The following is a 25974-nucleotide window of genomic DNA, read 5'->3' as shown; positions in this document are numbered from 1 at the left end:
GCATTTTTTTGGTTATGTTATGTTGATTATCAGGTCATTTTAGATAGATTCGTGTCGAATTAATACATTGTTTCTTATTTTGAACACAATCAAATAATTCAGGATGGATCATACAAGCATTCAAATTCATTCGAGCTCTTAAAACTCGCGGCCTTCGCATCGCCGCCCTTTCACCTGCTTCTGTAAATCAAAAACCTCGGTATCCATAATAATTCGCAACAAAATTCGACTCACTTCTCCGCTGTCAAACTCGGAATGTTTTGACGCCATCTTTGATTCGAGGAATAGCGCCTAACGTGAGGTTCGAGCACTGATTGGTCAAATCGAACTTTAACCCGAGCGTTAGCGTTATTCAGATATAGTGAAAACGAAAAAATGACTAATCCGCGGATTAGTGCTTAGTCAGAACATAATCAGAGATAGTGAAATACCCCCTTAATAATAAATGTGTTGAACCTATACATTTGAGTTATTTATGTTCACTAACATTTCAATTTGTACCTAATTATTTCGTTTAAACCTCTCGATCCCTAGCTACCCATATTTGGGTAGCACTGTTGGACGTCTTGAGTGATAGCTATTCAAATTTGTGTGAATTAACATGAATTTATCAATAATATGTTTAGTTGCTTGCTTGATGCTTCTATCGAATACCAAAAGATGTCACTAATGTATTTAGCGAATATAAATTATAACATAGAAATTGATAGAAATTTGTTTTTATGTAATGGTAACAAAGCTGCTTTATAATTTTATGGCGATTTATAACTTCAATTGAATCATAGATTGATGTGAATTTTGTCGCAAGTAGGTTGAACCATTAAATAATAATAACATAACAAAATCTTAGCATAGTCAAGTGTAGAACATTATTATTAAAGCAAAATAATATGCAAATGATATAACAGACGAACTCGTAAAATGGTTTTTCTTTTTGACGTTAATCTTTTAACGGTGGTTTGGTAATTGTATGTCCTACCGTGTTGCAGGCTACCTCAAAAGTAAAGTGCGCAGTGGCGATCGCTGCGTCGACTTCTGGCGGAAGGAGAAGCGGTTCCGCTTCTGGATACGCCACATGGTGAAGACGCAGTGGTTCTACTGGTTCGTGATCGTACTGGTGTTTTTCAACACGGTGTGCGTGGCGGTCGAACACTACAAGCAGCCGCAGTGGCTCACCGAATTCCTCTGTGAGTAATATGCATTCTTTCACACGTTGTCCTGTCACACATTGTAACGTCAACTTCTGGTCAGAAGGAAAAGCGAATTTCTCTGTTAATAATGTGCAATATGTCACACATTGTCCTGTCACGTCGATTTCTAGCAGAAGGAGAAGCGAGTTCCTTTGTGAGTAATATGCATTCTGTCACACATTGTCCTGTCACGTTGACTTTTAGCGGAAAGAGAAGCCAGTTCCTTTTGTCCATAGGTGTATTATATTCGCAGAGGGAAGGATACTTTGATGTGCTATAGAGTGGCCGGAACGAGTATGCGAACAAGTCCAGAAATCCGAAACACTCGTCTAAGCTGTAGTCCAGTGGCACTGAGAGTTTCTATCAAGCTACTGTAATACAAGTGCTAAATGACTAACAACCAATTTAAACACATGATGAAAGAGAAAGGGGCCTTTTTAGCTCGGAACTCTGTATGCCAATATTTCAAAAAGTAAAAAAAAAGTGCTGAATGTACAATTTCTTAATTTTGTTTTTATTATAATTTTATTTAAAACATAGTCCAGTGGCACAGAGCTCGCCTATATCATATATGGAGAGTTTCCATCAAGCTACTGTAATACAAGTGCTAAAAATGTACAGTGTTTTAATTTTGTTTTTATTTTAATTTTAATTTAAAATTTATTATAATTTTTTTTTAAATCTAAAATTTATTAAAATTTAACAATTTTTCTATTTATTTTTCCTATTTTATGACAACAAAACTCGTAGTACAAGTGGGAAACTGGTGAATTTTGTGACATTTTTTTTGATTTTATTTTCCGTTTTCGAGTAAATTGAGTCAAAAGTTTATTTTTTTTACTTCAAATCTGTAAAGTAAAAAGTTTCGTTCAGAGATTAATATCAGCTGTTTAATTTCTTTTAAAATGTGTCGAAACGAAGACTCTCCAAAATTTTTCTTAATTGCTGGAAAAAAAGGTTTTTTTAACGTGATGTGTGCAGATTCACCAGTTTACCGCTTGTGCTATGAGTTTTCGGACATTGTATAAATATATATTTCTAATAGTTTTCTTTATTTCATTTTTGACTTGTGTCATATATGTTATCATCGACGGCAATCCATCACCATAAGTAAGTCATCATTGGTAAAATCATTGGCAGTTTTTGTCCCTCCTGAAACCTGGCTAAATATTATTATATTATTTACCCGGTGATTTGTTGCAGTCGACGTTATATGCTTTGCGTTGTGAACTCAAATATGTCTCATTTCCTATCAACCACCAATTAATCTCCTGTTTCTGTATTGCGTTCCAGATTGCGCGGAGTTTGTGTTTCTCGGCCTGTTCATGTGCGAGATGTTCGTGAAGATGTACGCGCTGGGGCCGCGCATCTACTTCGAGTCCTCGTTCAACCGCTTCGACTGCGTGGTCATCCTGGGATCTATCTTTGAGGTCATCTGGTCTGCGTACAAGGAGGGCTCCTTTGGTCTCTCCGTGCTGAGGGCACTGCGGTTACTCAGGATATTCAAGGTTATATAATTATTAATGCCCTTTTAAGGCTTTTACTTAGGAAGATCTACAGTCTCTCGTGTCTAGGATGAACGAAGTGTGCATGAAGAATGAGTTAATGATGAATGTAAGAAAGTCTAAAGTAATGGTGTTTGAAAGAGAGAGTACGAAAACCGTGTGCAATATAGTTGTGAATGAGGAATACTTGGAGCAGGTGGATGAGTTTGTGTATTTAGGAAGCCTGTTCTAGAGAGATGAGAAGGCTGATGGAGATATTGAAAGAAGGGTAAATTCAGGTAATTTCTTTAATGGAGGACTGAACGCAGTTGGCGCTAACAAAAAATTGTCCAAAGAAGCGAAGTTAGCAGTCCACAACGAGTGCTGGTACCCACCCTGATGTATGGAAGTGAGGCATGGAACTGGTAAAGAAAGGATGAAAGTAGATTGAATGCTGTTGAAATGAGATCCCTGAGGCGTATGTGTGGTAAAACCATGTTTGATCGTGTGAGGAATGTGGAGATCCGCAAAGAGTGCAAGGCTGATGTAAGCGTAATGAGTATGATTAAGAAAGGGACGCTTAGATGGGTTGGGCATGTAGAGCGAATGAGCGAAGATAGGAGTGTAAGTAGGATATATGATGCAAATGCGAATGGTAGCAGAAGTCGGGGACGCCCGAGGAAGACATGGCACGATCAAGTAAATCAGATACTCGAGTCGGGCCATGTCAAGAGTCAGAATAATAGAAGAGTATGTATGAGACGATGTATGAATGTGAATGAGGCAAGAAGTGTGTGCCAAGACCGAGTTGTTTGGCGGTCCGTCCTCTCTGCCTACACCTGCGGAGAAACGGCGTGATGGTTAGTTAGTTAGTTAGTATACAAAATTTTACAATACAATTCTATTACTATTATGTAATTTTTTTCTTGCGTTACTATCACCTCACTTTTTTTTCGTTTCATATAACTATAATTAATAAAAAAATCACTAAAGTTTTATAATTTCTTTTTTCAAATTGCGATCGTAACCTTTGGTTTCATAAAGGTGTACATTTTGAATCTTCTGTGGTTAACTTCAAGATTCGAATATAAATTTCCATTTCAAACACCCTGTAGATCGTATTTCTCGCCATGACAGTAAGACAGACCCAACGATTTCTGTGATACCATATAAGTTGTTCCCAAAAGCGAACAAATTATCCTGAGGGATTAATGTTTGCATTCAAATAAAATCTTATGCTGTGGTCTGCTAGCCAGGCGGGGTCAGAACAATTTACGTAGCGCAGTAATTACACGATTGTCATCTGTCAAAGTGACAGATCCCATACAAAGAAATGATATTCCGCGGCAGTCCCCCAATTGATCTGACCCCCTCTCCTGACTAAGATTATAGCGTAGTGTTGTGACGTTTTGCACCCATCGCATCATATTTTACTACACATTGTGGGGATGAAATAAAAGATGATGTCAATTTTAGCATTTATTTACAAATGAAAACATATTTGTGTATTATAGAAATATAACTAATACACTTCAAAGCCAAGACTCTATAGTTACACGTGACATTATTAAAACTAGAAGTACTAACTTTAGTGTACATTGTCGTGCGCCATGTGTTAAATGATTGACATCACAAATTATTAATAAAACTAGAATTACGATAACCAGTATCAAGTAAACTAGATAACTCCTTTCCGTGTCGCCTGGAGATTCACCCATCAGTCGTTCCCCGTGGCCTCTCCGTTGAGCACTGACCACTTCAGTTGCACGCCGATGCCGCTGTTCCGTTACCTTCCAAACGAGCGGCTGCACTCTCGCTAAAGCCAGGCGCTCGATCAAGCCAACATCCAGTAACAGTTACTATTTGAGTCAACATTCAGATTCCCGGGGTTGCAAGTATAACTACAGTTACAGTGTGTCACCCCAACATATAATACGTATATGCCACACCCAAATAATGAGCGCATAATATAGCGTAATGTATCTAAAGCTTCATGGATGTAGTTAAAGGTCCTGGTAATTCTGGAAGAATGGCCACTGTCATTCGTCTGTATTATAAGAAGCAAGTGACTGTACATTCCATTGATATGCTCCATGATGTCGTTCGTAGGAGCTTTGCCTGGGAATACTTTACTTGGTTCATGTGCCAAATGTTGAGAGCATGCAATACTCACCGCCACGCTTATATGTTTTTCAGGTTACCAAGTACTGGTCCAGTTTGCGGAACCTGGTAATATCCTTGCTGAACTCGATGCGTTCCATCATATCTCTGTTGTTCCTGCTCTTCCTCTTCATCCTGATCTTTGCCCTGCTGGGCATGCAGCTGTTCGGAGGACAGTTCAACTTTGACGATGAAACGCCGCCCGCCAACTTCAACACCTTTCCCATCGCACTGCTCACTGTGTTCCAGGTATGGCCAGTGTTACAACTGACCCCAAATTACATAATTAACGCCTTTCCCATCGCACTGCTCACTGTGTTCCAGGTATGGCCAGTGTTACAACTGACCCCAAATTACATAATTAACGCCTTTCCCATCGCACTGCTCACTGTGTTCCAGGTATGGCCAGTGTTACAACTGGCCCTAAATTACATAATTAGGTACAAGCAAATCATCAGACAGCCTCCGCTGTCGTTGACTAGCAATCCGGAGATTGCTGGTTCAAATCCCGGCGTGCGCAAGTAAATTCCATTTTATTAAGTTGTGTTATTTAAACTACACAAATTTAATTTGCCACAAATCTACGAAAGACGATTCTGACGAAAGACGATTCTGACCAAAGTCTCGATGAATAAGGAAGTTATTAATTATAATCAAAATTTTATTATCTTCCTTTTTTTGTAACAAATAGAGAATGATTTCCTCACTGGGATCTCTAATGCTGAGGATTTAATTTAAATATTATTAAAATTTACTAGTATGTATAATAATTGAAGTACATATATTATGTAACGTTTTTTCAGAAATAATTATAAATATGTTACATGGTATTTTTTTGGGCAGTTGAGTGGTTTCGGTTTCAGTCTGTATTTGGTGTCAGTATATTTTCTATTTCTGATCTCACTATATTGTGTATCCAGCTTTTTAATTGAGATTTAAATGTTATAATATTTTTGTGAATTTTTAATGAGGGTAATGGATAAATAACTGAGTTGACAAATGCGTTAGGTTCTCAATTTTTTCCTGATTTTAACCCGTGTTGTTGTAATTTACAGATCCTCACAGGAGAGGATTGGAACGAGGTGATGTACAACGGTATCCGGTCGCAGGGCGGCCCCAAAGAGGGCATGATTTACTGCCTCTACTTTATCATCCTGGTGCTTTTTGGCAACTACACGCTGCTCAATGTATTCTTGGCTATCGCCGTCGATAATCTGGCCAACGCCCAGGTGAGTGATACATCAGCCATCACGTCCATCAAATATCAATATCGGCAGTGTCGTGTAAACTGTTTACAATCAGGGTACACAGTAGAAAAAACAGCAAATTGATTGATATTGTAATAACTTTTCAATTCAATGGAGACAACGATTTATGTGAGATCGTATGAACTGTTTCCAAAAGCGCAGATTAGTCTTAGGTGTTAAAGATCGGAAGTATTATTATACGGTCGTAATAAATTGATTTTGTTTGCCCTTGTGTCTTCTAAAAATAATAATTGAGCTGCTCGGATGTAGACCATGTTAACTGACATTTTTTGTCTTCTCACGCTGGAGATCACTCTCTTAGGGGGTATTTCACTATCTCTGATTATGTTCTGACTAAGCACTAATCCGCGGATTAGTCATTTTTTCGTTTTCACTATATCTGAATAACGCTAACGCTCGGGTTAAAGTTCGATTTGACTAATCAGTGCTCGAACTTCACGTTAGGCGCTATTCCTCGAATCAAAGATGGCGTCAAAACATTCCGAGTTTGACAGCTGAGAAGTGAGTCGAATTTTGTTGAATGAATTTGAATGCTTGTATGATCCATCCTGAATTATTTGATTGTGTTCAAAATAAGAAACAATGTATTAATTCGACACGAATCTATCTAAAATGACCTGATAATCAACATAACATAACCAAAAAAATGCACACTTCGCGGTGTGCGGACTGTGACGTATGACAGCCGTGGCAGTAGATGGAGTAACTGCAAACATTTTGCGATGTTGCCAGACTATTTCGAGTGTTATCTATCCGGAAGCTCGAAACAATGGTGAAACGGTCGCCGTTGAATAACGAAGTTATTCTGATCTTTAAAGCCAGCCAACGGATAGCTAGTCAGATATTTAGCCCGACATAGGGAAATACCCCCTTAGTGGTAGCACTGTTTTGACCGGACGATTTGAGATATGTATCAATGGTATCCAACAAACTGTTTCAAGTAAAGAATGGTAAGTGATGAAAGATATGACATATACTATGTTCTGTGTAATTCTTTTGTCAGTTGTGATAGTGTAGCAGATCCCACGTTTTCTGCCAAAAACGATATCCCAAACTCTTCAAGAAAGGAAGATATGGCGGTAGTTCTAGAAAAATGGCCACTGTCATTCATCTATATTATAAGAAGCAAGTATCTATGTACGCTCCATTGAAAAACTCCATGATGTCGTGCGTACAGATTTTGCCTGGAATGATAAGATTTTGGTGTATTTCTAACATGTTTCATGTAAAGGATGTTAAGTGTTTTCAATTAACACATTTTACACGCTACAACTTTGATTGATTTTAAGTTCTTTTTAATGGTATCTAGATGCACATACCATTGTTTACCTGAAAATGTTATTATTTAATGTCATGTCGTGTTATCAATCGATTACTTTTTTTGTGATTCACAAGGATCCGGACGATTAATCGCGGACGAAAAATGATGTTGTTTTTGAACTAACATTAATCTCACTTTCAATAAATACACTTACCGTGTATTTATTTTCTTTTTTGCACTTATTAAATTTGGAACACATTAATATGTTATATGTATACCATAAATTGGTTTGTTTGTTCAGGTAAACTATGGTGACGAACATTTTTTTCCCAATTTTCAAGTTTAACCCTTTGTACTCCAAATTATTTTTTATATTTTATACCAGCTACTCCATAAAGTGTAATGTAAAAATATAAGGAAAAATTACGATATTTTTTGAAAATTACAAAAAAAGTTTTTTGGTAAGGCAGTAAATAAAATGATATAGTTATGTTAACCTCTCAGAAAAAGACTTTTATTTACTTTGTGTTCCTTTGCGAACTGTCAAAACGTGAAAATTTTTGTGTTATTCACGAGTTTTTTTAAAAGCTTCATAACTAACGTTTTGGGAAACGTAGCCTCATTCTAAAAAATGTTTTGGAAAGATTATGAAATTCACTATCGTATTGTTTTGTTATACGTAAATATTTGCGTTTCTAAATATACATTTTCTGAAAACGTCAAAAATATGTAAAAATCGCTGACCATTATTTCAAAGCTGTGAAAAATGTACTTTTTTCTGAGTATTATAAAGAAATAACACTTTATATATTGAAGAAATATAATTAAAAACTATTAGTCACCTCAAAATATTAACCGTCCAAACTAAAATATTTTTAATAAATTATTTAGAAACGCAATAAATTATGAACGAACAAGATGACAGATCCAATCGACTTAGATAATGCACCTCTACATTCCATAGATATTCTTGAATACAGACGCGTAGCGTCATACATTATCGATACTCTGTTTTTTAAATCATGGCAATCCGTATACTAGTGATGGAAATAAATCGATTTTTGTAAAATCTCGCGCGTTTACGTGAAAAGACGTTCTAATGTCTTGACCGCTATTATCATATTTACGTCTTTTGACGTTCTATTGCATAAGTACTCTAATCTTTATAACTTTATAATTTTTCAACGTGTGGTATTTTAGAAAGCAATCGCCCAAATGCATACGTGTCTTGTTAGAACACGTGTCACAGTACTCACTGTTTTCCCGTCTGCCGCCTTTTACTGCCCTTTTCAAGCAGACTACACAGTCCCCCTTGGGACCTTTTCTCAAAATATGGAGTTTTCCATTGAGCCTGGTCTCTGACGGAGTGAGAATATTTATTGCCCAGTAAAAAAATATTCAAATAAAATGAATACGTAATTATTGATATGTATGAAAAACAGAGCAAAAAAACACAACCAATTATAAGTGGGTACTGTATACAACTGAATAGAATCACGGGTATACCTTTAAATTTTTTAAACAACGAAATGTATACCCACCATTTATGTCGCCGCTGCGGCGCCATCGGGGTTGTTAAAATGTTATCCAAGGTTGATATTTTCAGTTGCGAACTTACCAAATACAAGAGGTCCATAAAAGAATATTTCTCTGATGGTTTGTGAATAATGTGTATGTCTCTATTGTTTATTGTTTATGTTATTTTTATGCATACAAACATTCAAAATGCAATATCCTAAAACTTGTTTTTGTCAGTTAAAATGGTCTACATCCGAGCAGTTCATTTGTTGATTGCTAACTGCCTCAATGATTAAAAAATGATAATAATTCGAATATTTCTATTTCCAGGAACTCACAGCAGCGGAAGAAGAGCAAGAAGAAGAAGACAAAGAAAAGCAACTTCAGGTAAAAACAACCACTTCACTTTCATAAATGACGTACACACCGTTTTAAACAAATATCTAACCATCATTTTCTATAAGCCATCACATCACCAAATCAATAATTATTACATACTACATACATAGATTTATTTCCGATTTTATATTTTGGCCATTATTTTTATTTTTCAAAAAAATTTAAAGACTTTCGTTTTATTTTATTTTGAGCTTGGAAAACATTATGGGGTCCGGAGACGATCAATGACAATAATTGTTGATGTGCTTACGTTATTGACAATCTGCGTTGATGGATCATCAATCGATGCGTCAATATTTTCGCCCCAGCGGCTTTTTGGATGTCTGTGGAAATTGTAACTAAAGTCTGCGAATACAGTAATAATCTTTTGATTTTTCTTTCCATAACTCTGGACAATCGCGATATAATGCAATTATATGTAAACGAACAAGTCTGAAGATAACCGTGATAGGCTGAAACCAGTATCGTTCCACAATGAAACTGATTTCCAAAGGGCTCGTAGCAGAGCAATTGAGCGATGAAACGCTCATTCCGCTGCGTCAATGGCGCATCTTTCTCTCATCAATGGAAAGTCGCAAATGTCAATTGCTTCAATCGACCTGTAAGCGATCAATTAGCGAATCTCAATCCCCCCAATTGACCTGTGTGCGATCTATTACCAAATGTCAATCGCTTCAATCGACCTGTAAGCGATCAATTAGCGAATCTCAATCGCCCCAATTTACCTGTATGCGATCAGTTAGCAAATGGCAATCGCTTCAATTCATCTCTAAGCGATCAATTAGCAATTGTCAATCGTTTTAATCGACCTGTACGCGATCAATTACCAAATGCCAATCGCTTTAAATGACCTGTAAACGATCACATAGCAAATTTCAATCGCTTCAAACGACCTGCATTAGCAAATTTTAATCGCTTCAATTGACCTGTAAGCATCATTCAATTAGCAATGTTCAATCAACATTCACAATAATAATTCATATTGATTGTCTTCGGGCCTCTTTAAATATTTATATTTAAAACTATGACCTAAATACAAGATAAATTCTCTTCCTCAAAATCAGAATTTACTGTTTCAATTCCCGCTGAAGTAAAATTATTTTTACTGATTAAGTTTTCCAATCTGTTGCACTTTTTTATTTATTTAATTTGACCGCTTTTCATTTTTTTTCAATGAATGCCAAGAAATAACATAATATTGGACCTAAACCACAATATATAATCTATTACAATATCACAAAAATACTTTTTATCTATTATCTATCTACATTTTCAAATATTTTTTGTATTTATCGATCTGAAATAGAAAACCATACGAAATGGCTTAACAATCTTCTATTATACCATTGGCCAAATTGAAGTAAAAGAATTGCGCAATATATGATTCAATCAAAGATAACCTATGGTAAACGCCAAATTATCCATCTTCGAGAAGAAATCAATAAATGCAATTGATTTTTAACAATTTGAAATTTAAAAAAAACGTGTACAATAAAGTGTATTTGCTGATATTTTTGGCAAAATATTGAAGACAGTTTGTCACGATTTTCTTTTTCATATTTGTAAAACAAATCGGAAATCGTCAAATGTAAATCTCCATGGACTCTCAAAAATTAACAAAACACCTTTTGCATTCAATCTTAGGATTTCAGGAACACTTTCTTGCAAATAGAACAGTGGAAGAATGGAACAAACTTCCACAACACGTCATCGATTCTGCCAATATAAATCAATTTAAAGCTTATTTGGAAAGAAGAAAAAATTAATTTGGTTTTTTTTTTTTTTAAATTTAAATCAACTCGATTATTGTTGATTTAAATTGTATGAGCGCATCAGCAGAATACTGCCTGGTTACAATATTCGGCGAAACCCAATACATACCCGCAACGCATTGAGCTAATCCATTGACACGGTGCTGGCAAATCACCAAAACCAGTCACTTTCCTCTGACACAAGTTCTACTATTGCCTGTTGCCGAACAATTGACCGTCAATATTGCCATGTCCTGTCAAGATTGCCGTAACAAAACTGTCAAAGTCTTCAATAACAGACGCATGGTTTTTTTTGTTTTTACTACACAAAACTGTATTTCACTTTATTTAATGTTACAAAGAGTTAAATTATTCCCGACCCGGACAAAACACTTTTACTAATGGTCTGTAGACCATAATGACTGCTTGTTACTATTTTATAGGAGAGAAGAAGAAGGAATCCAGTCGGCGAGGCTTTTTATAATCTAACCAAGTAAAACACATTGACAAGCTAATTGTAAACAAACACTGTCAAAGAAAGCCAATTGATAAGGCAAAACATCTGTTTTATCTGTTAGTCCTAGTTTTACCTCTGACCGCTAGGTGCTAGGTAGGAGCCTGTAAAGTAACTGGTGATGAACTTTGCTAATGGTTCGTACATTTTTAACAAAAAACAAATTTACAACGCAAATAAAATGATCTCCTTCAATAACTAATAACATGGAACAAAAATCGCGGAATAATATGAATCGTGTTCGAAATTACGGCAGTATTGATAGCGGGTAAGTGTCGAACAGAGACCCACTTATATAACAGCGTGAGAAGGAAATCGATTTGTCCCGAAAATGTTATCGTGGCCGAGTGATCTCACCGGCAACACTGGCCAATACGTCGACAAGGACAGGCAATACACGACTATCTTGCCCGACAATAGATCTTTGATTGAATCTAAAGTTTCGCAATACTTATAAGAATAATTACTTTGTTCGCGGGTAAGGAAGAAGTTAAAAACCAAAATCGGTTTCTACTTTTGGTACCCACCCAGTTTATTATTATTTTTACATTATCTTTGTTATGCTATTTCCCTGGCATCCATTTTATGTCATGTGGCCGCCATTTTGATTTGATCTATGGTAATGTTCAAACGGACCAATCAGGAACTCGAAAAGGAAATGGAGGCGTTCCACGGGGGAGAGGGTTCCCCTTTAAGAGTTGATATGGGCGGCACTTCACCGGTCCACCACCGTAAGGTAAAAAGAACAATCCAAACTCGGAAACTACGAGTTCCTATCCTATCTGTGTATTTCCTTTCCTTTTCATTTTTTTACAGTGCACGCGTGGCAGTTGGTTCTTTCGTTCAGTGTGGAAAGCGTCAAAAATTAATTATTTAGTTTATTGGTGTGTTGCTAGTATCAAATGCCCGCAGGGTAGCACCTCTGACTCGTCAAATATTTAAAGACATTGTAATTGGAATCTGAGTTTCTATACCCGACAGATATATGTATATATTATACGTGTAGAAGTCAGATTATGATCGTGGATCTTGAAGAATTATGCTGACATCAGTATCCGGCTGTCTATAGCGTCAGCCTTTCCGAGGCGTAGAGAAATGGCAATACGTCAACTACTAATGTTTTTGACAGAATAATGATACATATCAACTTCTTAACTACTGCTTCAGTCATGGAATCTAGTCCAAACTCCATCGCCCTTCGTTGAAATCCAAAACTTTGTCAGTGGTCTTGTAAAATTTCTGTTCTCTTGGCGGACATTAGCTTCTTAAGTTCTATGAATTCGGTACAGCTCAACATAAATGTTGCGATGATGTATATGTATACGCATCGATACTCATTTTTTGTCCTCCTCGTGCTTTACTTATATATTTTTCTGCATCAGTAAAATCCTTATTCGTTCACCTGCGTATCTAACATGGTCGATAACTTGTCATTGTTCCCGAGCACGACTGCAGATCGCTAACGTACAAACAACTATTCAAGTCGAATAAAGTAAGAACACTTAGTCGTTGAGAACTGTTGTTTGTTCGTTGGCGATATGCAATGATGCTTTGGCACGATGACAAGCTACCGATATTATCGATAAAATGTGCTAAATACCTTGATTTACTTCGCTGTCACATATGTGATCTAACAGTCACATTTAATCCATGAGGATTCATGAAAACACAATGAATTGTGTCAAATGTGCACTGTGATGGGATAAATTGAAAAGGCCAGCTTTATAAAGGTTTATTTGTCGGTGAGTGAGTTAGTTTGGAAGTTGTTGGTTTTTTATGTGAAGTATTGTATCAAAATTAAACATGCATGTTTTGCCAATATTTCAATTCATTTAAATACTCTTTTTTTTTAAAAGAAGGCAGTAAAACGTTCTTATCCGGGTGTCGACTTTAAAAATTCTCGACTCAATGGTGCTATTCTATCAATACACGAAGCTCTAACCCAATGGCAAATCTTTCGGCTAATGTGCCGTGTTTGTACTTCCCCTTTTTTACCCAACGTTTCGTACAACTTTATAGTGTCTATCATCAGGGCAGATGTGTAGATTGTTGTGAAGTGTGTATCGGTGAGGTATGTAGAAACTACTGTGTTGCACGCGTTAATCCTTTTAAGGCCGAAATTTCAGCATAATAATTTGTTAAACTAATGTGGCCTTTCGGCATTTGGTTTTGGTGTGGCTGTCAAGTACCAGATACCAAGATACTTGACGGCTGATCTGAAACTAAACGCCTAAAACCACATTGATTTAACCAACTATTGTACTGAAAACCCGGCCCTAAGAGGATTATCGCGCGCAACACGGTGTCACTTCTACATGCATTATTAATAATTGTCTAAACTCAATCATCGACATTTTTTCAGATTCACCGCCCAAATTTAAAAGTAGCATCATGTCAATGATATTATAAACTGTTCTGTTCTTCAAATGTATTGTTTGTTTCTATAATATAAAATAAATTAACGCACGTCACCACAATCTGTCCTGGACAGTGTAACGCTGTCCTAAAAGTTGGCTAAGAAGGAGGAAGTGAAAGATGGCATTATAACCTAAAAATTAATCACGATAAGACTTTTGGCCGTGAAAATCTAAAATCCTATCAAACATCTCACAAATTTAAACTTAAGTATTGAGTTTTGAAGAGCTTAGTGTATAACCTGCGGTATTTGCTAGTACTTAATGCTATTTACATAATATAACCACTTTTAAAACTATTGGTGTTAAAATTGAATGATTTTATTGATACTAATTGTTTTGTAGTCACTAAGAACTAGTCACTGAATTATTACAACTGATGTTATATCATCACTTAAAAAGAATACCTGTTTTGTATAAGTGTTAAGAGAACTCGTCGTATGATGATAAATATTATTATTAAGCGTTATTGAATAGATCAATAGCCATCATTTTGAATGCAAAATAGAAAAAAAATAGTGAGAGAAAATATATATTTTTTTAATAGTCGTAAAATTGTCCAAATTAATAGTTTTTATAATTTTTTAAATTCAAAATCAAAAAGATTTTGTATGACAATATCTCATTCAACTTACATTGGTGAAAATGATTTATTTTTAGCAGTTTTCACATGCTTTCTGTGTTTATTGGTTGGAGTATGTTTGCTAATACGTGTTGGTTTTTTTATCGCTATATTTTAATTGTATTGCTGCATTCTTTTATGTAAATTGTAAAATAAATAATATTAACATCTTTCAAGGGACATTTTATATACACCAGAGTTAATCAATTTGTATTTGAAAGATAAAGATCACAAATTAAATTAATCTTATCGCCTTTTTAGAATACTTTTTGCTCCAGTATTCTCCAATTACTATTCTCTTCAAAAAAACTGGTCTTAATCATTTTTTTTATAAATATAGCTTTGATTTTGTTAACATTAAAATATGAGAATCAATTTGGGAGGTGTGTATAGGTGTCGCCAACTCGGAAATCATTCGTTGGATCACCAACACCTCTGCATAAGTTAACCCAAGTGGTTCACTATATTTGGTGACTATGCCGGGATGGTTTGTCCGAGTCTTGGCGGCTTACGTGTCTGTGCGCCAGCTGCGTGGCCGGATCGGGGAGGTCGGTTGAAGGAGACCCTTTCACCTCTCCAGTCGGACGCTCTCGACTAAGTCTGTCACTCCTGGGCACATTATCCTCCAGATTGCTACCAACGGAAGCAATCTTCCCAACTTGAAATGACCAGCTCAAGCACTTGGGCTCCAACGAAGCCACAGTTATGTTAGCTTCTCAGAAGCTGGCCCGGTACAGGGCCCCCAGATACTGTACATATAGTACACAACTGCTGACCCTGTACAAATCGCAAGTGCGCCCCACTGTTGAATTTGGCAGCCACCTCTGACCTGGAGCCGCAAAACTGACAGTTTGATAGATTCCCCTATATTAACAATCAGATTACAATGTTTAGAGCACAGATTGTCACAATACTATCCTTGCTCTACCGATATTCCTATATCCCTTCGACAGCAGTGTTTAAACACGCACCCAACACATTTGACATTTGTCACGTGAGAACTGGTCGTTTCTGCGACTCATTGAACTCAGTTCAGCAGCTCGGCTGTGGAACGATTTGCCGGCATCTGTGTTTCCTCCCCCCTACAGAAAGGGTCACTTCAAGACCCATATCCACTCCTTCATCTCCTTCAAAAAAGACCCTCCACACAGCATCCCCTAAGATCCTGTGTAGGATTGAAGTAAAAAAAGATAGTTTTTCCTGTCTGGGTATGAGAAGCAGGTTTTATGATTTGTTCTTTAGTTTGCAATCATTTCATTTTGGTTATAATTTATTTGTCTATGGTGTGGGTATGCTAAAACTCTCCTCTGTGCTATTTCTGAATGTTGGCGGACTTGAATGATTTATCTCCTTATTGTTTATGTCATTCTTTATCAACGCTTCATAGTTGTGACTGTATTACATCAATATTTATTAACTATTATTCATATGTTTATTGTCTGAACAAATATTTGTATTCGCCAACAATGATTGTAAAACAAAACTATACAAACAATGTCAACGTGTCTTGATTGTATTAAAAAACGACAAATTGAATACAGAACAAAAAAATCATTTTTCATTTACATAATCAGCCTTACTAGTAAAAATATTACTACCCAAACAGTTTTTTAGTTATACATTAAATAAAGTCTGTGTATAAGTACTATTTTCAAATGTTACTAATAAACGCAGTTTTGTTGATTGTTTTAAAAAGAAATTTAATCCTGGCAATGTCACATTCGGAGGTGCGTCACATTCACTTCGGCTGTTTGTCATTGACAACACCTTTAGCAATTATCTGGACAGCGGTTTATTGGAGTCAATATTCATTGGTAATTTTGTTCAACTGGAAATCTTTAAGACACATAAATTGTTTTAAAAACGCTTTGTATCAGTTCAGTTACAATGGGGATCATCTATTTCAGTCCCCGGAGAAGCAAAATAATGCATTTTAATAGCTATTTCATTCAAATTAAAATTGAAAAATTCGTCATGAATTGACAGCTATTATATGAAGAAAAAAAAATTATGTTTTTTTTCTTCTTTTATTTAACCCAAACTAAGAACAATTAATTTCTCTGAATTCAGAGAAATTTAATTATTGAAGACAATATTAGCGATTTCTAAACGAAAATCTGAAACAGAAAAATCAGAAAAGGATACGGTCACATCTAGGACACGAACCCAGGACCCTTGTCTTGCCGGGACACTGCTCTACCACTGAGCTAATAGGACCCTATCCCCCTCGGTCACTTTTAACTGTATCATACTTCGAATAAGAACTACCAACATTGTCTTCATTTTTTCACTGCACATTTTTACTGGCAACTATCTTTATTTATGATCACAAGATTCAACCCGAACTAAATGCAATCTAGACAGCGTCTTTTTTGATAAACCTATCTTTTTTTAAAAATTTTTTTTATTTTTTTTTATTTTTTTTTTTATCAGAGAAATTTTGTTTTTTTTGGTCCCTTCAAGACTGAATTTGAAAAATGGCCCAATTTATCACACATTTAAGGTTTTCCTTTTTATGAAGTTTTTTTTTCGGTCCCTTGAAAGGCTTCTAAACAGAGTTTCACTATATAACTAGCTATTCTGGGAAAATTAATTGATATTACATAATAATACATGGAAGATTAAATACTTTTTTATGAATATATAAACACATAAGTCGGTATAATTTATAAAAACATTAAATTTGCTAAAAACAAGTCACTTATTACAATAATAGAATCAGCTGGCGCGTGGCGAAAATTTAGTGTCAGCCATCAAGAAGTTAAGCTGATAGAAAGTGTTTTTAAAACCATTTGGGCGTGTTAAGGATATCCGGTGTTTCTGGATATATTTACCTAATTGATTCCACCATGTACACATTATATTGGTGTTAGATCATTACGACATGTGGATAAAACTACGTAATATATTGTATTGCTTCACCGACCAATGGATTACTTTGATAAGAATCATGATAAAATGTGTTGGTAATTATGTTGCAGGGAAAGAAAAAGGAAGAAGTGAAGAAAGAAGAAGAAGAAACCAACACTGACGGACCGAAACCTATGCTGCCTTACTCCTCAATGTTTATTTTGTCGCCGACAAATCCGTGAGTAACAATTGAGTTGACGACATAGACATATGAATATTAGTAGACCTGCCCTAAGTGATTAAAAGCGTATTATTCCCCACTCCCCATACCGGTTCCATTGGAGCCAGCTGGGCTCGCGTATGGCCTCAAGTGAATTTAGAAAACGTGACGTCATCATTCTTGTGCGAACTATGGTCGAGGCATCATCGGTTCATTTTACGAAATAACACGGCAAAATGGTGGCTTGTGCTATGAAAACTTGTAAAAATAGATGTGAAAAAGAGAATAAACCCAATTGTCGTATTACATTCCATATATAAGCATTATTTTACTTTATTTTGAGCATATTCACATCGTATAATATGGATCAGTTGTAGAAACATATACTATCACATCGAGATACGTCTGGACGCGAAACACAAAGCTGGTTGGTTGCTGGGAAGTAAATTATGAACATTTATAAAAGTGTCTTAACTAAATACGTAAACAAAATATTCGACTCTGAAAATAGAAGAAATTTATTTTGCCGAATTTGGACTTTGCAGATTTGTTCATAACGTGGCGAGTAATTTGCGCTCCCATGTAAAAATGTCTATTCATTCAAAAGCAGATTTTACTTTTAAGAACTAAATGGTGATATTATAATGCGAGATGCCTATATACTGTCAGATTGATTTATTGACGAATCACAGTCAGCTTTACCCCCTTCGTTCTTCAACAGTTGATTTTACCCCTCATCTTTAATTTCTAGTCTATATATTCATATGTCTGTGGTTGACGAGGTTGCCTCCTGCAACTTAATTTAAAGTTATATACAGTATATTGTATTATTTAAAGCATGCTAATTTGGGGGCGGGTATGGGTACTGCTGCCCTGGAAACCATTTATTGGTTAACCAACACCTCTGCCTAGGTTGTCCCAAGTGGTTTGCTACGTTGGTGACTTAGCAGGGGTGCCTGGGTTCATGGGGTGAGGTTTGTCCAGGTCTTGACGGTGGATGCATCTGCCCATCAACTGTGTCAGTTGGGATCGGGTGAGGCCGGTTGAGGGAGATACTTTTTGACATCCTCTTCTTTACTTCTGGACACACTGATCTTCAGATTCCTACCCCCCCTCATACCTTTAACCTTCCCATAACTTCCTATCCTTTAAAAGACGCTTCACACAGCATCCTCAAAGCTGACATAGGTCCTGAGATAAATTATTTTCCTCAGGGCGTCCTGTGTGGGATTAATGTAAAGAAAATTTAAAAATGCTTAGAACAGAACTTGCAACGCGCTCAATCAATGCGATTGGTAATCATAAACCAGTGCACGATTGGATGCGTGCCTTGAATTGAACACGAGTTTAGAAAGAGAATTAGCATAACTAACCCGTGCGTGTTTTAAAACAGTACGGTGCACATAATTGCTGTCAATAAATTGAACGATTTGATAATGATTGTGTTTCAGAATTCGCCGAGCTGCGCATTGGGTCATCAGCCTTCAGTATTTTGATTTCTTCATTATGATTGTAATATCCCTCAGCTCAATCGCCTTAGCAGCTGAGGATCCAGTCGAAGAGAAAAGTACAAGGTGAACACATTTTATATTATACGGCTCCTTTTCCGCAGGGATGCGCTTGTACCCGATACTCACTTCGCAAACATATTTGTAAAGAATAAGTATAAATAGTGGGTATACCGACTTTACTAGTAGTAACAGAGCTTCATTGATGCTAAATATGTCAATATCCGAATTGATTCTGTTCAACAGCAAGATTGCTTATTCTCCCCACCGGCATTGCCATTGGCTGGTTAGTCCTGCAGGCTGCAGATGGAACAGTCTGTGCTGTCGGTGACGTAGATAACCATCGGGAACATAGAAATGAATGCTCTCCATGATAGCTGAGTTTTCAAACCATCCTCGTATCAGTCTGAAGAAATGTTTAGCAATGCGCACATCCCTTCTGACCCGTAGATGGTTCATTCCGAGCATACCCAAAAGAATGTCTGTAGGATAGAGCTACGGTTCTTAACTCTCTCCAACACCTGGGAATACTTTATCTTTATTTATTTATTTATACGCCTATTAGGCTTTTACATACATAGTTCATAAAAAAAAATATTCTGAAGATTGTAAGTTCACAATAGTAACAGTAATAATCAGAGGCGGTTCCTTGGTACGTGCATTTGTGCATTGCACTGCTTGTCTTCAATCTCCACATAACAAATTACAACGACATCTGTGCCCCAGTGATCGATGTAAGAAATTCGTAATTCCCGTCAGGTCATTATTTGAGCTATCTTCTAGTAAAAAAATCCCGCGCAAAAGCAAGCGGTCGTGCATACCCCGATATGCACAGAACCAACTTTTACCATACTACTAAAACAGCATCGGGCGGTATGGAGACAGCCCGAAGTAGCCGAAACGGTGACATGAGCGAGACAGATTACACTCTTAACGTCAAATTACGTGTTAGAGCAGTGCAGATACATAACCCATCCGTGCATTATCGAAGTGCTTTGACGGCAAGAATTTGAATTTTGCATCGCTTTGATCATGCGTAATCCAATGCGTTTGGAATGGATTCGCTTAGAAATATTAATGTTCAATGTTAACGCAACAACATTAACACATTGGAACTCGTTCGCGGTGAAATCAAACGGTTTCGCTATATTTTCAACGATGAATTGAGTGTCCTTTATTTTCAAGATAATTTTGTATTATTTAATCAGTTATTTTACAAATATAACTTGGAAGATAGAATGAATTGCAGTAGGTGTTCCCATTCATTAATTTGCTCCACTTAAATTACAGACTAGGTACATTTTAAAAGTGAAATGCACTGCTGGTAATTACAGTCACGGGCCGCGTCTGGTAATAATACATATAACCATATCCACTTGACATATTATAACAGCAAGTAAATAGTAAATGCATACAATAATTATTTGTCGGTATAAACCTGTTGTACAAAAAATAAGAATATGCCTACTCCTAAGATATACAAACATAAATTAGTTAAAAGAAATGTAAAGTTTATATGTACATACTAGGTAGTGGCAGCAGTAACATGACATCATACGACACATAGTGTATGAGGCCTTTGAATTAGAAAGTTAACGAAATAATTATTTGCGGTATTGTTAACAAAATATAGAGCGTTTGACTGGTTATCGTGGCCTGTTAAATTGAAGGCGTTCTGTCTGCCATTTTACATAGTTTATATAAAAAATATTGTGAAGATTATAAGTATAGAATAGTAAAAGCTATAATACATATAACCTTCACCATTTGACATAAAAAAGCAAGCAAAAAGCAAATGTAAGCATGATAGTTTGTAGGTATAAGCCTGTTGTAAGAAAATAAGAATACGCCTACTTCTAAGGTATAAAGACGAAAATTGTTTATAAAAATGTTAAGTTTATACGTACATACTAGGTAGTAGTTGTATTAACATAATATCTATGCGACACATAAAAGCTGGTGTATATATTTATTCATCCATTCAATTATCTATTCACGAACTAGCGGGCTGCATATGCCAGCCAGTTCGTAAATTGATAAATAAATAAAAATAAAATAACATTTTTAATAAATTATTACAGTAATTACATGTGAAATAATAATGCAATTGTAGTAATTGCAAGAAGACTACACCTATTATTGTGTCAATCTTGAGGAAATAATTTGATAAGAGGTGCAAGTGTAGACTCAAAATTACCGACCGACTAACGATTCCTTACTAAGGGATTGAATAAAATAATATGATAAGTTGTAGTGACGTCCGTGGGTGATACTCAAAGAGGTTGATTTGTGCCAGAAACTCACTGTTCGATATATGAGATTTAGATAATGAGATACTTGCGAATCCCTGTGGAAGAAGGTTACCTTAAACAACGTCAATCAATAGACGTGTTGGTGAAATATATATATATTTATATTACGTACTTGTTTGTCACTAACTAACAATGGTATTGTTTACTTTCCAGAAATTCGATATTAAACTACTTTGATTATGCGTTCACCGGTGTGTTTACGATAGAGATGTTACTGAAGATAGTGGATGTGGGAGTGGTGCTTCATCCCGGCTCCTATCTGCGCGAGTTCTGGAACGTGATGGACGCAATCGTCGTCATTTGCGCGGCCGTCAGCTTCGGATTCGACATGACGTAAGTCCTCCACTTTTTATACCATTCACTTTCAGGCCACATATTGAACTGTGAACCGCCGATAACTCCTGTCTTCAGAAATTGCATTTTTCAGGAGGAAGAAAAAACCTCAAATTCATAAAATCAATCAACGTTTCCTGCACAAAACCAAAACAGTCAAACTTTTTCTGTCTATTTATCTAAGTTGTATGAATCGAGTACATATTTCCATAAACAATATTTATATGTACTGCCACAAACGACTACAAGATGACATTAAAAATGCAGGTTTGGGGATCGATATCTCTAAATAGTATAATCCAAAGTCGCTATCAGCGTCTGTCTGTTTTTGTGCCTAGTTCTTCTAAACTAGAGTTTTCACTATCTTTTAGAAAATTTCTTCCAGAAGGTTTATATATATAATACATACATATTATATTTATAGAAGGTAGAGAAAAGTTGATGTTTTGTAAGTCGTAAAATAAATATTTTTGGGCACCTACGTTGATAACACTGGCTAAAACTTTTGAGATATGTACATCAAAATAATGTACTTAAAAAAGTATAAGCCCGTCAGCTAGTTTTCCATATAAGCGATAATAATTGTATACTCGTGGCGGCGTAGCGAAAAATTCATTCAAAAATAGACCATAACTTGTTATCGAGTTTATTCATAACACAATTAACGTTAATTTCCCAAACCTTACGACACTGCATTTGGGGATGCGATTTACCCGATACAATGGCCAATTTTTAAAAGTAACTAAACCGACTGTTGGGTAGCAAGATAAGATGGAACGCCATTGACAATACGATATGGCGAACGAAGAAAACTCGTCGAGTAGGTACTTAATGTTTTGAAGCCTTCTTTCTTATAATAGGTTAGAGACTTAAGAGAAGGAAAGAGGAGGACAACGAAGATGAAAATATTCCAATATTCTTGACGGGATCTTGGTATATGATACAGTCCTAAAGCTGTTTCAATATTAAACAATAAAAAGCGCCGATTTCTTTTTTGAAAATCATCGCAAGGGTGCTTAACAATTTAATTTATTTAACCTATAGCATATCACTTAGTTGACTAATAACTTACAACTAAGATATATTACTAGTGACTTACAACTAAGACTTATAAGTAATGAAACTTATAACTTATTGCTATGGTTTTTTCACTACTCATCCTCTTCACATGTTAAAACTAATTGAGTATCACTTTCTCAATCTTTTTTATTATGTTTTCTTAATTTTTGCAATGCATTGTCTTGCATTCATTCTTTCTGTGTCTCCACTTTGTAACACAGTCAAATATGGTTTTACTGCACATACTTTCAGTCTAGTTTCATGCTTCCTCTGATATACTTCAGGGTTGGTATCAGCACTCCATTTTAGACTGCTAGCTTCCGCTTCTTTGGACACTACTTGCTTCATTCAAATTCATTCATCGCCCCATACATACTCGATCTTCTGTTATTCTTTCATATACTTGACATGATTCACTTGAATGCGCCATGTCTTCCTCTGGTGACTTTTTTTACCATTATCTTCCACGTCATATATTCTCCTTGCACTCCTTTCTCCGTTCATCTACTCTACATGCCCAAACCATCAATTAATTTCTATTAATATTAACTATTACGCTTACATCAGCTTTGCATTCTTTCGAATTCTCCTTGTAACACTCGGAGTTCTTATTTCTACCGCATTCTGTCTATTTTAATCCCTCTGCCGTACATAATAATACATTATGAATGTAATTTGATTCCAGTGACAGCACGTCAACATCGGCCGGCAAGAACTTGTCCACGATCAAGTCCCTGCGAGTGCTTCGTGTGCTGCGACCGCTGAAGACAATCAAGCGCGTGCCCAAGCTGAAGGCCGTGTTTGATTGCGTGGTGAACTCACTGAAGAACGTGATTAATATCCTCATAGTGTACATACTGTTTCACTTTATCTTTGCTGTGATAGCGGTGCAACTGTTCAACGGGAAGTTCTTTCACTGTACGGACAAGAGCAAATACAGTATGAAGGAATGCCAGTAAGTTTAATTTTTCTTCTTCTTATGTGGGGGAAAAGATTAGTGATAGAGTTCTGGGAAGGTAAAAGTTGTGAGGGGTGTGTAGGAATCAAATGGTCAGTGTGTCCAGGAGTAAGACATGCATGGATCTATTCCTCCCCATGCGGTGCAAGGTGACTGGTTGAGAGAGTCCGACTGGAGAGGTCAAAAGATGTCCCTCAATCGGCATCTCCTGATCCGGCCCGTTACGCAATTGGTGGATGGACGCATCTGCTGCCAAGATCTGGATAGGAGGCATAACCAAATATCCAATGATAATCCTTGTGAACTTTATCAAAGGGACCGGGTTACTGCTAAAGGAATGAGTTAAAATGGGAGATGAACTGACCTATTATCTGAGTGAACTATATACGAGAACCATCTGTAAAACGTCTCTGCTTTATAATTAAAGGACCTGGTCAAACCTTACTCCGTGAACCCGGGCACCCCTACTAAGTCACCAGTTATAGCTTACCACTTGCGGTGATGTATGACAGAGGTGTTAATCATTCAATAAATGGTTCTCGGGGTGATGGTACCCTTATCCACCTCCCACAATAGTATGATTACATGATTTTAAATTCTTCAGTAACAAGTCATTTAATTTTTGACTGAAAGTGACCAGAGCAACTGAATTGATTTTTTGTAGTAAAAATGACATAAATGTTTGTTTTTGAATTTAATTAATACACCTTTTTTTACATAAGTTTTTTTCATTAATTAAAAAAAAAAACGTAAGATGACAATACTATTTACGTAAAAATAAATATTTTTTGAATGGTATAAATTATGGCCGCTTGGAGGGAAGACCTTCAAAGATAGCCGCCTTTATTTGTGGCGGCTCGGAGGGAATAGATTAAACGTGCGTGTGTCTTGTCGCTAATTGTAATCACAAACCATACATTTGAATATTTCAACAATTATTCTTCTTCTTTTTCCTTACGTTGGCCGTTTGCCACTCAAGTTTCCACCTATCTTTTGGGGTGAGAGGTAATCGGAGGAGCCTATTTGATTATTTGATTTCATCAATCAAATTAATTTATTTTCGAAGTTCTGCTGAATAAATGCTTTCCGCTATCGATGTTCGTTCGTTACTCGAAAAGAGTTTAAAATATCAACTTGCACAATTTCAGGGGTTCGTTCTTCAAGTACGAGTCAGATTCACTGCTGCCGACCAAAGAGGACCGGGTGTGGGGAACGCAGAGTTTCCACTACGACAATGTGGCCACGGCCATGCTCACGCTGTTTGCCGTGCAGACGGGGGAGGGTTGGCCGCAGTGAGTATTGTCATCATTCCTTAATTCATTTGCCACTGTATTTATTTTTCATGGTCTCCGTAAAAGAGTTGCAGACAGACTAAGATTATTATGGCAGTGAGGCATGGAATTGGCAAAGGGATGATGAGAGTAGACTGAATGCTGTAGAAAACTCTTGTGAAAAGTGTGAGAGTTCGCAAATTATGCAAGACTGATGGGCATGTAGAGCAAATGAATGAATAAAGGAGTGCGAGGAGAATATATGACGCATATGTGAATGGTAGACGAAGTAGGGGACGCCCAAGGAAGACATGGCATGATCAAGATGACCAAATACTTCAGTAGGGCCAAGTTAAGAGTCAGAATAACAGAAGGGTTTGTATGATTAGTAATAATAATAACATGGCATTTATACACGGTGTCCGGAAACTCGTAGTACAAGCGGGAAACTGGAGAATTCGGCTATTTCAGGGTTAAAATTTTTTCGTCATTCGATCTGAGACGACGACACAACGGATAGGAATTATTATTAGCATAGGTAGGTACTCACAATATGTAGCGATGTTCCGATCTCCAATTCAAAACACAAACACGTCACAAAAATTATTTTAAATGTTCGCCGTTAACTTCCAAGCACAGTTGGGTCCGTCTGATGATTGATTATTGCACTCTTTGAATCATGTCGGAGTTAATTTTTACCTTGTCGAAGGCATCGATGATAAGTTTCAAAATCAAAACATTAAAAACGTACAACTGTTTTCAAACACGTCGAAGGCATTGATGATAAATCTTAAAGTATCAATATCAAAACAATAATAACGCATTTTAAAACATACAAATTTCGCCCACAATTTGCTTTTATGTTGTGTGGGACATCTGCTT

At 36.4% G+C, this 25974-nt stretch overlaps 1 protein-coding gene across 1 annotated transcript in view; it reads left to right on the top strand.

The window, feature by feature from the left end:
• The window catches only part of LOC149414955 (voltage-dependent calcium channel type A subunit alpha-1-like), a 268503-nt gene that overhangs the window by 150951 nt on the left and 91578 nt on the right, over positions 1-25974 (top strand). The window contains exons 12-22 of the mRNA XM_089643350.1: positions 990-1187; positions 2484-2698; positions 4871-5083; positions 5890-6063; positions 9212-9268; positions 12189-12281; positions 17563-17669; positions 19103-19225; positions 21625-21804; positions 23549-23818; positions 24970-25113. Coding sequence (XP_089499476.1) covers positions 990-1187; positions 2484-2698; positions 4871-5083; positions 5890-6063; positions 9212-9268; positions 12189-12281; positions 17563-17669; positions 19103-19225; positions 21625-21804; positions 23549-23818; positions 24970-25113 — 1774 coding nt within the window. The remainder of the gene's footprint in view (positions 1-989; positions 1188-2483; positions 2699-4870; positions 5084-5889; positions 6064-9211; positions 9269-12188; positions 12282-17562; positions 17670-19102; positions 19226-21624; positions 21805-23548; positions 23819-24969; positions 25114-25974) is intronic.

This window comes from Hesperophylax consimilis, chromosome 19, assembly GCF_061612785.1.
Source record: "Hesperophylax consimilis isolate HC1 chromosome 19, BYU_Hcon_1.0, whole genome shotgun sequence".
Taxonomy (NCBI): domain Eukaryota; kingdom Metazoa; phylum Arthropoda; class Insecta; order Trichoptera; family Limnephilidae; genus Hesperophylax; species Hesperophylax consimilis.
Note: the sequence above shows the minus strand (reverse complement) of the source record. Positions and strands in the feature narration are given on the sequence as shown.